We start from the raw sequence: 15,762 nt of genomic DNA on the forward strand, positions 1-15,762 counted from the left end.
GATCCATATCTTAAGGGATTTAACCACACCAGTGGCCGCGATGGCCGGTCTAAAGGCCCTTTTACATTTAGCGATGCACCAGCGATCCGACCAGCGATCCGATCCGGTCAGGATCACTGGTGCATCGCTAAATGATCGCTAGTGAGCTTTCATACAGAAAGATCTCACAGCGATGCAGCAGCGACGCAGCGGACGATACTCACCTTTCACACACAGCGATCCTGACGTCCTCCCGCCCGCCTCCAAGCGTCGCTCGTCTCACACAGCAGGAAGCCCAGCGGGAAGCAGACGACGAGAAATGGAGCCGCGCGATCAGCGATGGACAGTGGGGGAGCCGGTCGGAGGCAAGTATCACACATAGCGATATCGCTAGCAATATCGCTATAACGTCACAAAACCAGTGAAGTTTTAGCGATATCGCTATGTGTAAAACCCCCTTAAGTGTTTCAGCTGAGGTCTCCCAGGCTGGTTTAAGACAATTATCTGTCTTTCTATCAGAGGTTCTTTCAGGGAACCTAAATCCTTTAAGGAGCAGGGAGGACTTTCTGGCGACCTTTGATATCGCTACATCAATTTCGAAGCCTCCTCCCAGGATGAGGATGCCTCTTCATCAAAAGGGTACCTCCTTTACAGGGAATGGACACGGTCACCTCCACCTCCTCCATACCTGTGCTGGATTTTACCTGGAGGAAGCAATCACGCCGCTGGCCACCACTGATTCCTGCAGGTACTGCTTCTTCTTTATGGCCCAAATGGTGTCCGGCGTCGTGGACTCAACAGGGAGGGATTCCGAGAGGGTCCTCCGAGGAGTCTTACCTCTGCCCGGGCACCGATGTGCCTCATGGGCTGCATGGCCACCACACATCAACAGGGAGAGAGAACAAAAGTGGACTCCGTGGACTTCAATGGGGTATGTCGGCATCTGGGAGGGTACACCCAATGTGGTCTCCGAGGGATCAAACTTCACCCGGGCAATTGCCTCACGGGCTGTGGCCATGCACTCGCTCAGGGGGGGCATAGGAATATATGGCCCCCGAGGCGACTACTGGTACCTGGCGACGGGTGTAGCAGACCGGTGCCTGCCAGTAATCACCCGACCCAGGCATCCTCTTCTTTCTTCCAGAATCTTCAAGAGGTTTTCATCTTGAGGGTTCCCCATCGAGGACAGGAAACCAACTGATGCGGAGAGAGGAGCCGCCCCTTTTATCTTGAAGGTTTCCTGTCCTCATTGGGCTGATCCCCCCTCTCGTGGTGCAGTCATGTAGAATGGAAAAATAAAGTTTAATGATCAAAGGTACCATAGGGAGTTAGAAGATGCCAACCCAAACGCCAAATGTCTACAGTGACCTGGATAGGGCCTAGTAATGGAGCTGACAATTTAGAAGGGACCTTCAGTTCACAAAGTTTGAGCGAATGGGAACTAGCAACGGCTTTTCAATTTCTGTCCATTTGCTCTAAAATTATATTTTTGTAAGTTTTGAGCTGTCTGGTTATTATATGGAAAAATTTACATTTTTAATTTTGTTGCATAATAATTCTGCCCACAGATATTCTCCCAATAAAGACAAAACCTCACTTCTACTTTCTTAAATATTTAGGTTTAATAACCTGTTGGACTGACCAACAGCACTGAGGTAGTTCAATAATTAAATGAATCATCAAAAATACAAATAGCCTCACAAAGTAATATACAACCAGCATTAAAAGTAAAAAGCCGTCTGCTCTGGACGTGAACATATGGCAAACTGGACGACCCTTTAGCAAATGCAAACATTTTTGAAAGGGGAAAAACGAAAAAAATTTTAAACACATTTATTTTTATGAATAAACTAAAAATGTAGTTATATGCTACAGCTAACACAATTAAGCAGAGTTAGTAACTAGATGCAAAGTGAACCCTTACCTTGCTTCTTAATTTCCCTTTTGATTTGGTCTTTTGCTTCCTTTTTAGTTTTTTCTTGCTTAGAATCTTCTTATTTCTAAAGCAAAAAAAACAAAAAAACACTAAATTAAAAAAAAAAAAAAAAAAATGCAACAAACATGCAAACCTGGAAGCCCAATTCCTAAACTTATAAGACCTGGAACTGCTTTGCAAAAAAAAGCATTTTCTTTAAATTAGAGTAATAAATTTACATTTAAATTTGTAGTCCACAATAATAATTTGTAGGGGCTTTTTAACCAACAATTTACAAGTCAAAAGGTTGTTCACACTGAGATTTATAAATTCTATTGGAAATGAAGGTTGATGGAGATCAGGTTAAAAATCACTTTGGCACCATTGACTACTGTCTAAAAAGATACCCATTGCCAGCACTAAGGTCACCGCTGCAGCCAGGTAAGCGGAGACCAATGAGGACCCAGTCAAGCGTTGGCATGGAACAAGTAAAAGGATTAGTAAGGTGTGGAGGGTGGGGCGGTGAATACTTGTGTCATTTTAGATCGGGGCGGGGAATCTTTTTTCTGCCAAGAACCATTTGGATATGTATTAGTGATGAGCGAACGTGCTTGGACAAAGTTATCCGAGCATGCTCAGGTGCTATCCGAGTGACTTCAGTGTGCTTGAATAATATGTTCAAGTCCCCACACCTACTTCTCTCGCATCTGTTCGACAGACGCAATACATGAAGGGAATGCCTAACAAACCGGCAATTCCCGCATGTGTTGCGGCTGTCTTAACATTCATGACGAGACATGCAGCCGTGGGAACGTTTTTGAGCACACCGAAGTCACTCGGTTAGCACGGTCAGATAACACCTTATCAGAGTATGCTCATCACTAATATTTATGCCGTCCTTCGGGAGCCGTCCAAATTGTGCACTAACTCTGTCCACAAAGTACGCCCTCACGCTGGCACTGGTGTCAGGACGTAATCTGTCACTGCAGGCGCCTCAGCGTTCAGTAGTGAACACTGCGTGTGTGTGGTGTGTGCTCAGAGCAAGAAAAAAAATTAATGGATTGGCGTCCGTCAAAATACAGCTGCCGACACAAGTACTGTGGCCCCTGGGGAGAAGAGAAAAGGTCATGGAGGGTCGTAAATGGCCCGCGAGCCTGAGGTTCCTAAACCCCTGTTTTAGATCATCGTAAGTGGTTTGTTAAAAAAATATATATATCGTTATTTTAGACTTGTTAGATAAGAGGCATTTTGGTGATTAAGACTTATTAGCTTATTTTACGAATATACCATATATTTTTGAAATGTACACTTAAATCAAGTGTTTATATTCATTCTAAACTTCCTCTGCGAGCACAAGGAAACTCCTCTACCTAGACTGCAAACTTCCAATATGGATGCTGAATGGACAGTCACGTTACCAGTCACCCCTGCTGCCACATTAGTGCTCAGAGATAAATGCAGGGGGACCACAGCACATGCACGTCTGGCCAGAGGTGCACCGGTGTCCACTCGTCAAGGATTAGCTATGAGCAGTCTTCAGTATTCATAGCTCTGGTTAGAAGCATTAGGCTTTACAACTAAATCCCCCCCCCCTTGCTCAGGCACATGCCAACCTCCTTGGCTGGCAATAGCAGAGAACGATGGGACCCTCAGCCAAGCGCAGACCTGGCATACTTTACAGCAGGTACACTACATTTCTGCTCTGACGTTGCCAAGAACTCGCTGCCATGTCTCTGCACAAGCGTTATTTGTCTAGAAAGGAACAGTGAAATCGCTCCTGGCATTTGAGGAGAAGACCCTCCGCGTCTCCGCTATCCTTTGTGAACCCGTCCAGACAGCCTGCTTAGCAACAAGAGCAAGTCCCTAGCAACCAGCGACTGCAAAGACCAGCTCGGAGGACAGGGAAGCAGCACATTCATTCCTGGGTGGCTTGTAGATAAATATTCCTAGCAATATTACCATATAGCTGAACCTTACCATGTGTCAGCCTACAGATCGAGGACAATCCATTCTGAGCCATAGTAATGGAGGCACTGAATCATACACCCCCATTAATGCATCAGCAATTTTGTCCCAGCGATATGATGGATCCCCATTAGTTCCAAACTGCAGTGCTCACAGCAGGTAACCCCCACATAAGGGACGCACAGTACTCAATCAATAGTGGTGCCACTGTGCAGAGGTTACACTGCCATATCCATCAGTAGCCCTGAAACACACCGTTTCCTGTGTGCACTGCCCCAGGATCCCCATAGGTGGCATATATGCCCATCATACAGCACAACCACTAGGAGTGAGCCACCCCATCATCTGCCACCTCTCATGCCGGTGGCAGGCTTCATCTTCTTTGGATCCAGTAGCACTGCAGAACGGGTGGTCCTACACAATAATACTAACACTGCATAACCACTGTGCCACGTACCAATACAGTATTTGCCAATACATATGCCTGTATACAGAAGCCCTACTCGGTCCCATCCTGCCTTTTATAAAGGAACTTACATCGAATCAATACAGCAACAGGCTACAGATATCAATGGGGCACAAGCAATTCATGATGCTGCTTATAGGGCAGATCTATGGTATTGTAGGAAAATGCCAGGAATTCTTACCAAATTGGTGTGGAGAAGAGGCTATGCAACGTTGCGGGCGTCTAGATATGTAAAATGTCCAGAATTAATAGGAATTGCAGGACAGGTATTGCAGTTTAATCTCTAGGATTTTCATAGCACAGCGGACTTCTTCATCCTCTCCTGATGAAGTCAGATGTACTGTGAAATGTGTAGAAATTCTGGACATTTTATCGAGACGCCAGTAGCACAGCATAGCCTCTCCGCCACACTAATTTGATTTCAACGTTGCGTCTGCTGGACCAACTGTATTCTTTGTGAGCCTTTGTAAGGCTATGTTCACATGTGCAGTAATGATCCAGCAGAAATCCATTAGAAAAAAGTTATGCTGACTCAACTTTTTAGCCGGATCAGTTAGAAACAGACCACAGATGGCGCATTCACAGATCTGTTGCCAAGTACCTCCAATGTTAAAAAAAAAAAAAAAAAAACAAATCCGGCAGACATCAGTTACTGAATAACGGACTAAAGTTGTCAGGACAACATTTTTCCTAATGGATTTCTGCTGGATCCATTCTAACAGATCATTACTGGACATGTGAACATTGCCTAAGGGGTACTTCACACATAGCGAGATCGCTAGCGAGGTCGCTGATGCGTCACCGATTTTGTGACGCAACAGCGACCTCGCCAGCGATCTCGTTACATGTGACACTTAGCAGCGACCAGGCCCCCGCTGCAATGTCGCTGATCGTGCTCGAATGTCCTGGGCCATTTTTTGATCGTTGGTGTCCCGCTGGCCAGCATGCATTGCTGTGTTTGAAACCAACGAACGACCTCGTTAGCGACTCGGAAATCATGGACGCAGGAGGGAGTTGTCAAAAATCGCTGCTGTGTGACACTAAGCGACGCACCAGCGATCCCGCCAAGATCGACGCTGCGTCGTTGGGTAAATTTGACTGTTTGACAGCTTACTAGCGACTTCTTAGCGACGCATCAGCGATCCTTACCAGGTCGCATCGTTGTCAGGATCGCAGGTGCGTCGCTTAGTGTAATGGTACCCTAAGAGTTGTGCTTGCTTACAACTATCAGATGATCAGTTACCGCACGACAAACCCTGTTGGCTGGATAATGCCCCATTTTGCACTCCTATTGTCCTTTCAGCCTACAATCAGGAATCTTTCACCGCCTCACAGAATTCTGTTTGTCAAGGAGTTGGAAAGTAAGGAGTCACAAGGAGCCTACGGCCCCGTAGCAGTGTGGGTATGCCCGCTAGCTACACATATACGGTGCTCTACTCTTCTTCACCAGTTTCACAAGTAGTTCTAAGCCACAGAAGCAGCTTTTATTATGAAGGAATATTTGGACACAAATAGCCAAATACGGATTAAAAGTTTTTACCTGCAAAACTAGACAAATCTTTCCCTGTGGACATTTATCTTTAGGCTCATGCAATTAGAATTTTACATATAAAATTGTAGAGGTAGGTAAACTGCAGACTGCAAACAGCAGACAGATGGCATCACACCAGATGAGAAGTGATATACAGCAGGAACAGAGTGAACACTTACCAAGTAACTTCAAGAAAGCGTCTCCCTTCAAGCTTTCTACCCCATCTGTTTCATCAATCTGCAAGCTGCACTTTTATTAAACAGTATAATGAAAATAGTCTATATCAAATTATGAATATATATACATACACGCACACACACACATATATACGCACACGTATATGTGTGTGCGTGTACATATATGTGTGAATGCGTATATATGTATGTGTAGGTATGTGTATATATGTGCGCGTGTGTGTGTGTACAGCCGTGAGAACGCCACCAGCACGGAAAGACTGTATAGGTTTTATTATTTTTATAGGGGCCAAGCGAGGGGTATGAAATTAAGTTGTCCAAGTAGTGGACAAGTTCTCTAATATTTAAATTTGTTTGGTGATCTGAATCATTTCACAAAAGATAACACAAGTAAACACAAAGTGCAGCTTTTAAAATGAAGGCCTTTATTATTAAGGGAAAAAGAAATCCAAACCTACAGGGCCCTGTGTGAAAAAGTGATTGCCCCGAAACCTAATAACTGATTGGGCCACCCTTAGCAGCAACAACTGCAATCAAGCATTTGCAATAACTGGCAATATGTCTTTTACAATACTCTGGAGGCATTTTGGTGCACTCATCTTTGCAGAACTGTTGTAATTCAGCCACATTGGAGGGTTTCCAAACATGAACCGCCTTGTTAAGGTCATGCCACAGCATCTCAATTCAATTAAGGTCAGAAGTTTGACTAGGTCACTTCAAAGTCTTAATTTTGTTTTTATTCAGCCATTCAGAGGTGGACTTGCTGGTGTGTTTTGGATCATTGTCCTGCTGCATAACCCAAGTGTGCATCAGTTTGAGGTCACGAACAGATAGATGGCTGGACATTCTGCTTCAGGATTTTTTGGTAGACAGCAAAATTCATGGTTCCATTGACCACAGTAAGTCTTTTAGGTCCTGAGCAGCAAAACAGCCCCAGGCCATCACACTACACACTAGCACAACATTTTACAGTTGGTATGATGCTTCTTTTCTGAAATGCTGTGTTACTTCTACGCCATATGTAATGGGACATACACTGTCCAAAATGTTCAACTTTTGTCTCGTCAGTATATAGAGTATTTGCCCAAAAGTTTTGGGGATCAAGATGTTTTCTTGTAAAATTGAGACTAGTCTTTACTCTTTAAGATCTTATTGCTCAGAATTTTTATCTTGGAACTCTGCCATTCAGGCCATTTGTGCCCAGTTTTTCTTATGGTGCAGTCATGAACACTGACCTTAGCTGAGGCAAGTGAGGCCTGCAGTTGTTTAGATGTTGTTGTGGGGTCTTTTGTGATCTCTTAGAAGAGTCGCGACTGTGCTATTGGGGTAATTTTAGTCAGCTGGCTACCACGCCTGGGCAGGTTCACCACTGTTACGTTTTCACAATTGTTGGATAATGGGTCTCACTGTTGTTCGCTGAAGTTCAAAAACGTTAGAAATGGCTTTATAACCTTTTCCAGACTGATAGATCTCATTTATTCCAGAATTTCGTTGGATCACGCCATGGTCTTTTGGTTTACTTCACTTTGTCAGGCCGGTCCTATTTAAGTGATTTCTTGATTGAGAACAGGCGTGGCAGTAATCAGGCCTGGGTGCGGCTAAGGAATTTGAATACAGCTTCCCAACAGTTAAAACATAAATTAAGTGGGGGCTATCACTTTTTCACAAAGGGCCTTGTAGGTTTGGATTTCTTTTCCCCTTAATAATAAAGGCCTTCATTTAAAAACTGCATGTTGTGTTCACTTGTGTTATCTTTGACTAATATTTAAATTTGTTTGGTGATCTGAAACATTCAAGTGTGACAAACATGCAAAGGAATAGGAAATCAGGAAGGGGGCAAACACTTTCACACGATATATACAGTGGGTACGGAAAGTATTCAGACCCCTTTAAATTTTTCACTCTTTCATTGCAGCCATTTGGCATGTACATTCATAAGAAAAAAATGAACTTTTTTGCATTTACTAAATGGCTGCAATGAAACAAAGAGTGAAAAAGTTAAAAGGGGTCTGAATACTTTCCGTACCCATTGTATAAGGAAAAAAGGCTGATGCTTAAAGGGAATGTCTGGTCTCAGAGAAAAAGCCTGAAGTCACACAGAGTTCCTGAATACATGCGGTTCAAGTGACTGTCCAGGCACATCGCAGTCACAATTTGGCTTTCTGCAGTCATTCTAAGGCTACTGTCACACTTTTAGCGTTTGGTCAGTATTTTACCTCAGTATTTGTAAGCCAATATCAGGAATGGACCAACCAGAAGAAAAGTAGACTAGAAACATGTGCACCACTTCTGCGTTTCTCACCCACTCCTGGTTTTGGCTACCAAATACTGAGGTAAAATACTAACCAAAAGTTAAAAGTGCAGCTCGCAGCCCACAGCCACTCAAAACATACAGAGCTGTTATATTCCACTCATTGCTTAGATCTGTCTACTCCTGGAATGGATTTGAGGTGATCGGTGTAGGACCCCATGTGAATTCTTAACTTGTAATGAGCGAATGTGCTCGGATTACCTTATCCGAGCATGCTCGTGGGCTAAGGCCTCTTTCACACTTCCGTTTTTTACAATCAGTCAAAATCCGCCAGGTTTTGAAAAAACGGATTCGCAATTTTTTTGGCGGATCCGTTTTTTTCCCCATTGACTTTCATTATTGGCGGATCTTGACGGACTGCCGTCCGTTGCATCCGTTTTTGTGCGGATCCTCCATAATGTTGCTGTCTGTCAACATCCTCAAAGATTTCCAAACGGAGCTTGCAACGTTTTTTTGGCCGGCGGATCCTCCAGACACTGATTTAACCCGAAATTCTGTGTGGGTGCCGGACTAAAAAAAAAATTCTCTCTCTCTCGGCCAGCGGTTCCTCATTTTGCGGATCCGTCAAGAAAACGGATCCTCTGGCATCCGTTCACATCAGTTAAGAACGGGTCCGCTTGTCCGCCTTTTTGGCGGATTTTAACTGACAAAAAACTGAAGTGTGAAAGAGGCCTAACCGAGTGTCTTTGGCATACTAGAATATGTTTGAGTTCTCGTGGCTCCATGTCTCGCGGTTGTTCTACAGCCACAACACATGCAGGGATTTCCTAACAGACGTGCAATCCCTGCATTTGTTGCGGTTGTCGAACAGCCGCGGGAACGTGGACATTTTTCGAGCACGCTGAAGACAATCGAGCATGCTCGGATAACACTATCCAAGCACGTTCGCGCATCTCTATTTCTAACACGTTATTCTCAACATCCGTCTTCAGCACCACAAAGTTCTCCAGTCTCTTTCTGTTGATGTGGAAGGAGGGAGGTGGGGCACTTCTTGAGAGACCTTTATTGTCAATATCCTTCAGCTGAAATTATCCTACTGTAACACATTCAGATTGCTACTCTCGCTCTCTATTGAGAACATATTCATGATCATTCAACTAATGGTCACCTAAAAAATATGGCCAGACTGATTAATCAAGATCACTCTAAAAACCCCTCCTAAAAAACACTGAAGTTAAAAGGGAACCAGTCATATAAAATAACGCTATTAACCTGCAGATGTGGTTGCTAGTGTTCTGACAACGCACGGCGCCCACACAGAGCCTCGCTGGCTCGGGCAGGATCCCTCTTTCAGTCATAGTGTTGGCACGGTTTCAGTCACCGCTCTGCACTCTAATGAAGAGCTGGCTGTCAGTTCCACAATTACATACATACCGTATATAATATCTTGTGGTGTGACTGGTGGTCGCGTGGTTAATGGGAGGTATATGTCACAGGGATGGATGCCCCCTGCGATGCAACCCGGAGTATTCTGTCTTTAGTGCACATGAGCACTAATATGTCGTTTAGTGCACCTGGGTCCAGGTTGCGGGTAGCCATGAGAGATGGGAGGGTCTGGCTACCCATATTACCTCACCTCTGGGTGAGGGTGCTAACCATACCCCTTTTTCCCGTGTGTATGGTGTGAGGTTCAGGACTTGCAGTGAGGTCATGACCATGTGCCCAGCCATGTGATCCATACCTGTGGGTGTGGTTACAGGCTATGTAATCGAGGTGTGTTTAGCACATGGCAGTGTGCACAGACTTCCATGTGTCCAGGTGGGACACTACAGAGTGGTCTGTGTGCGGAGAAGGAGAAGCCTTCCTGTGTCTGCGGCTCCAGATAGAGCTCTGTTATGGGCATTGATGTAGACTGCTAACCTCTTTTGTAGCGGATTTGATGGTTTATGGAGCAAATAAACTCACAAATAAACACAATGTGCCTCCTGTTTCCTCCTATGCAGTGAGTGAGAAGAAAAAAAAAAAGCTACTGTGTTCTGTAAAGATCAAATTCACAATAACCATCTCTTTTTTTGTAAAACATTTCATAATTTCAGTGTGTTTTGAAAAGATACAGTAATCAGATGGGGCAAAATCAGAAGCGTATGACAGATGATTACTACGTTTTTGCAGGGCCATGCGAGACTTGTGGGGGGGGGCGCATTATTCAGCAAAAACAAGAGTCCATTTGAAAAGGTTTGCTGAAGTTACTTGTTTCCATAGCAACGAGTTTTATTTTTATTCTACAAATATTCACAACTATTTATCAATGTACAATGTATGATGTTAGGGTGAGCATTACACACACTTGTTTTTCTGTACTCAACAGTCAGGCTTTCAGAAAAGCTCTTTAACTCACTAGATTAATTAAGCCCAACACTGCAGATAATGGGAATTTACCATCATTTTCTTGCTGTTGCCATGGAAACTATAATTTGGACAACTTGCAATTACGTTTCAGCAATCCAGGGATCAGCCACCTACAATTGTTATGACCGACTGTTAAGAACGCAGAATGACCCGAAACCATATACTCCAATATCAACAGAAAATTGCCATATTTTTCTGACTATAATGCAATAGAGGGGGGGCAGCATTTGCTTGATTAGCAACATTATGTCCCACTGAGCAATATGTTCACGGGTCGCATGTTTTTCATGCAAATTTAAGGCTATGAGCACACGGTGCGTTTTGGATGCGTTTTCGCTATGTTTTTTCCGCACGGAAATAGGCCAAAACCACTAAGGAAACATTATGCAAGCTAATTCAACGAGAATCCTGAAGTGTTGTGCACATGATCAGTAATTTTCCTTTGAGTATTTGCAGTGCCTTTTTTTCCTGCAGCATGTCAATTCTTTGTGCGGATTTGTAGTGTTTTCCACACATTGACTTCAATTGAGTCAGTCAAATCTACAGCAAAAACGCAGGTATAAAAATGTTTGCCGATTTGCTGAGTTTTTGTTTGGGCTTTTATCGGCTTCCTATGGTGTTTCTCACGCTGCCATCTGTGTGACAGTGTGGGAAACACCGGCGCAGTGGCTCTTATCGGCGGTACCGCCGGTAAGACAGTTGGTCATAGCACTGGGGGGGGGGTCAAGCTCCATAACGGTGACCCGCAGTAAAATGCTTACCGTAGGTGTGGGCTGATGAGACTACTCCTCCCATCACAGCCTAAGTCTGCTGTCACTGATAACAGTGTGATGGCTGGAGCCGCTGATGGGAGTAGTCTTGTCAGCCGGCGCCTGTATTCAAAAATGAATATATACTTACATATTCAAATAAAAATAAAAAACACCTTATACCCACCAAGTCCCTGACAGAAGGTAATTGCTTCCGCAGTGTATAGCACTGAGCTGCAATGAGAGAGTTCACCAGAGTTCATCAGCTGATCACCTCCAGTGCTCTCACTTACGGCACCATCGCTGCGTGAGAACTTTCTCATCACGCAGCAGTGGTACCGTAAGGCCGGGGTCACACTTGCGAGAAACTCGCACGAGTCTCACGTCTAAATACCCGGCGGGACCGGAGTGTGCGGCTGCATGTATTTCTATGCAGCTGAGCGCTCCAGTCCCAGTGCCGGCAGCAGTGCTGGAGATTGAGACGTGAGACTTGTGCGAGTTTCTCGCAAGTGTGACCCCGGCGTAAGGGAAGATCCCCAGAGCTGATCAGCTATGAACTTCGGTGACCTCTCTGACGGCAGCTTAGTGATACACTGAGGGAGAATACTTTTCTGCAGAAAAACCAGATCTTGGCAGGAAAGAAGCTGCGGCAAAAATGGAGGTTTAGGTGCGTTTTTTTTTTGTCTTTTTGTCCACGCTAATGTCCATGCCTTTTATGCAGCAAAAATGCTGCAAATAATGACACCTGCGTTTTTGCAGCGTTTTTTCAACACCCTTTCAAGTCAATGGGTGAAAAACGCTGAAAAAAATGTGACATGCTCTATGTCCAAAAAACAAAGCAAAGCACAAAATCCTGATCACACAAAAAACCAATGTGTGTGCATGAGATTTCTGAAATCTCATAGGCTTTGCTGGTAACGGAAAAAGCAGCTGAAAATTAGCAAAAAAGAAAAAAAAAACATGAAAAAACGCAGCAAAAAAGTCCTGTGTGAACTTACCCTACAGCTATTATTTACGGTACCAGTAAAAGGTATGAAATTTCAGCGATCTTGTGCATACAACTAAATTTAGGTAAATTGGAAACCTGCAATGTTTTTGTAATCTGAGGCATGTCGATTCATCTAGTGTTTTTGAAGCTTACTTCAACCATAAAAAGCAATGAATGCAAAAACGCTGCAAAAAAAAAAAAAAAACCTATGCGATTTTGCTGCATTAAAGGGAAGGTGCCGCAATTTTATATAATTTGCAAAAAAAGAGTAAGTAACAAAACATGTTGTTAAAGCAAATGTTGTACTAACCAGGATTTATGGTTTGTTTGTAATAATGTTTTAATGTAGCCTCTCGGAGCTGCCATCTTGATTTGCAGATCTGTGGAGGACTCATACAGTCAGCAAATATGGCTGTCCCTGGACATAGGAGACTGCGGTCGGCTCCCGACCCCACCATACAGCCTCAGCAGTGAACTGGGCACACCCCTGTGGGCTGCACCATTCACTGCTGTAGGTGTGGCTGGGCGCCATTTTACTGTAGCCCAGTGCTATCTGCTGAGCTCCACTTTCTGCACCGTGCTTCCTGCTCCAGCTCCACTGTCCTCCTGCTCTGTCTCCGCCTCCTCACTCACACACAGCCCCAGTGATCTCCGGTAATCTGACACCTTTGCTTTTATAGTGACAGTGACATATACAGCCCATAGTCTAGTGTATGGGGGGGGGGGGGCAGTTACACGAGTGTGGGTATATCTGTAATACTGTCTCCTGTGATACTGCCTGCTGAGCCGTGTATCTAATCCTCTCCTGTGTGATACTGACTGCTGAGCCATGTGTCTAATCCTATCCTGCGTGATACTGACTGCTGAGCTGTGTATCTAATCCTATCCTGTGTGATACTGACCGCTGAACCGTGTATCTAATCCTCTCCTGTGATAGTCTGCTGAGCCGTGTATCTAATCCTCTCCTGTGTGATACTGACTGCTGAGCCATGTATCTCATCCTCTCCTGTGTGATACTGTCTGCTGAGCCGTGTATCTCATCCTCTCCTGTGTGATACTGCCTGCTGAGCCGTGTATCTATTCCTCTCCTGTGTGATACTGTCTGCTGAGCCGTGTATCTATTCCTCTCCTGTGTGATACTGTCTGCTGAGCCGTGTATCTATTCCTATCCTGTGTGATACTGTCTGCTGAGCCGTGTATCTAATCCCCTCCTGTGTGATACTGTCTGCTGAGCCGTGTATCTAATTCTCTGCCGTGTGATACTGCTCTCCTGAAATACTCTGTGCTGCTGTCACCCTGCTGGTTTTATGTGTGATCTACATGGTGGTATTGTGTATGATCTATATGGCGGCATTGTGTGAAGTATATGGCGGTATTATTTGTGATCTGCTAAAAGGGGACCCATTCTAGGGTGGTACTGGCTGAGCACCTGCACACGCGTCAGGGGTAATAGGTGCAGTCAGGGGAGGGCTGGTGAGGCAGCTGAAGAGAGGGGTCTCATTTTTATCGTTACTGTATGGCTCTATTCCCCATTCCCTCCCAGCCTGCTTCCCAGCGTCACCCCGGACTGCGCCTGTCGCCTCGCTGTCACACATCGCCAGGACAGAATCTGAGGAGGGGAATGGGGTCTTTGCATGCAAAGTCTGGATCAGAACAGGCCATCAATCAGCAGAAATGTTTCCTGGATTTCTGTGCTGCTGTCTCCCTGCTCCTCCCCCATATATCTCCCTCTGCAGGGTGACAGCAGCACAGAGTATTTCAGGAGAGCAGTGCGCTGGTCTATGGGGGGCACAGAGGGAGATCTATGGTGGAAGGAGCCGTATGCTGGTCTATGGGGGGGGGCACCCTGTTCGGTGCCAGGGATTGTACATAGAGCGCTGTGTTTTATACACATGGATGGACCTTCTTCTTGTCTGCTCCACAGAAATCCAGGAAACATTTCTGCTGATTGATGACCTGTTCTGATCCAGACTTGAAAGACATGAAAAGACAGTCAGTAACTTTGCAGGCCCCATCAAAATGGCTGCTCACTGTGTTCCTAGATGTCATCCTCTCTTTTCCCTTAGCAAGCACCCAGTAGGGGAGGAGAGGAGTGACACCACACCCATGTCAGCAGATTCCACCCATACAGTGTCCATTTTAGGGCATGATCATATATCAAAATCAAACATCATGGACACTGTACTCCCATAATTACTGCAGGACAGTAATGTGAGCTAGTTGTACACTAGGTTTTTGTGCCAAACTTCAGTAGCTGCTCCCCCTAGTGTTAACAAGTGGAAATGCCAAACTTTTTTAAAATTATTTTTCATATTTTACAAAATTAAAAGCAAATGATAATATTTTTTAAGAAAATGTAAACATTAATTCTTTACATTTTTTCAGTTGCTGAAAAAATTTTTTTGGGATGGCACCTTCCCTTTAAGCATGTAATGAATAAAACGAACTTTATTAAGAATGTACCGTATATACTCATGTTTAAGCCAACCCATGTATAAGCCGACCCCCCTAATTTTGCCACAAAAAACTGGGAAAACTTATTGACTCGTGTATAAGCCGAGGGTGGAATCCACAGACTATGCCCCCCCATACGCTGCCCCATAGACTATGCCCCCCCATACGCTGCCCCATAGACTATGCCCCCCCATACGCTGCCCCATAGACTATGCCCCCCCATACGCTGCCCCATAGACTATGCCCCCCCATACGCTGCCCCATAGACTATGCCCCCCCATACGCTGCCCCATAGACTATGCCCCCCCATACGCTGCCCCATAGACTATGCCCCCCCATACGCTGCCCCATAGACTATGCCCCCCATACGCTGCCCCATAGACTATGCCCCCCATACGCTGCCCCATAGACTATGCCCCCCATACGCTGCCCCATAGACTATGCCCCCATACGCTGCCCCATAGACTATGCCCCCCATACGCTGCTCCATAGAATATGCCCCCATACGCTGCGCCATAGAATATGCCCCCATATGCTGCTCCATAGAATATGCCCCCATATACTGCTCCATAGAACATGCCCCCATATACTGCTCCATAGAATATGCCCCCCATATGCTGCCCCATAGAATATGCACCCATATACTGCTCCATAGAATATGCCCCCCATATGCTGCCCCATAGAATATGCACCCATATGCTGCAAAAAAAAAAAAAAAGCGCCATACTCATCTCTCCTGGGTCCATCGCCGCTGTCTGCTGCTTCTTGGGTCAGTGACTGTTCAGCCAGCAGAGGAGCGGCGCGCACAAATCACGTCACCGCGCCTCCTGCTGCCTAAACGTCACTGACACAGGATGCAGC

At 45.1% G+C, this 15,762-nt stretch overlaps 1 protein-coding gene across 13 annotated transcripts in view; it reads right to left on the reverse strand.

Annotated features, from left to right (window-relative positions):
• Nucleotides 1-15,762, reverse strand: part of MYCBP2 (MYC binding protein 2) — a 439,899-nt gene that overhangs the window by 368,450 nt on the left and 55,687 nt on the right. For all 13 annotated transcript variants that reach the window (XM_073580415.1, XM_073580420.1, XM_073580409.1 and 10 more), the window contains exon 2: nucleotides 1,904-1,979. In XM_073580415.1, the coding sequence (XP_073436516.1) occupies nucleotides 1,904-1,979 (76 nt within the window). The remainder of the gene's footprint in view (nucleotides 1-1,903; nucleotides 1,980-15,762) is intronic.

This window comes from Dendrobates tinctorius, unplaced genomic scaffold (genome assembly GCF_039654945.1).
Source record: "Dendrobates tinctorius isolate UK_male_01 unplaced genomic scaffold, ASM3965494v1 ptg000064l, whole genome shotgun sequence".
Classification (NCBI taxonomy): Eukaryota; Metazoa; Chordata; class Amphibia; order Anura; family Dendrobatidae; genus Dendrobates; species Dendrobates tinctorius.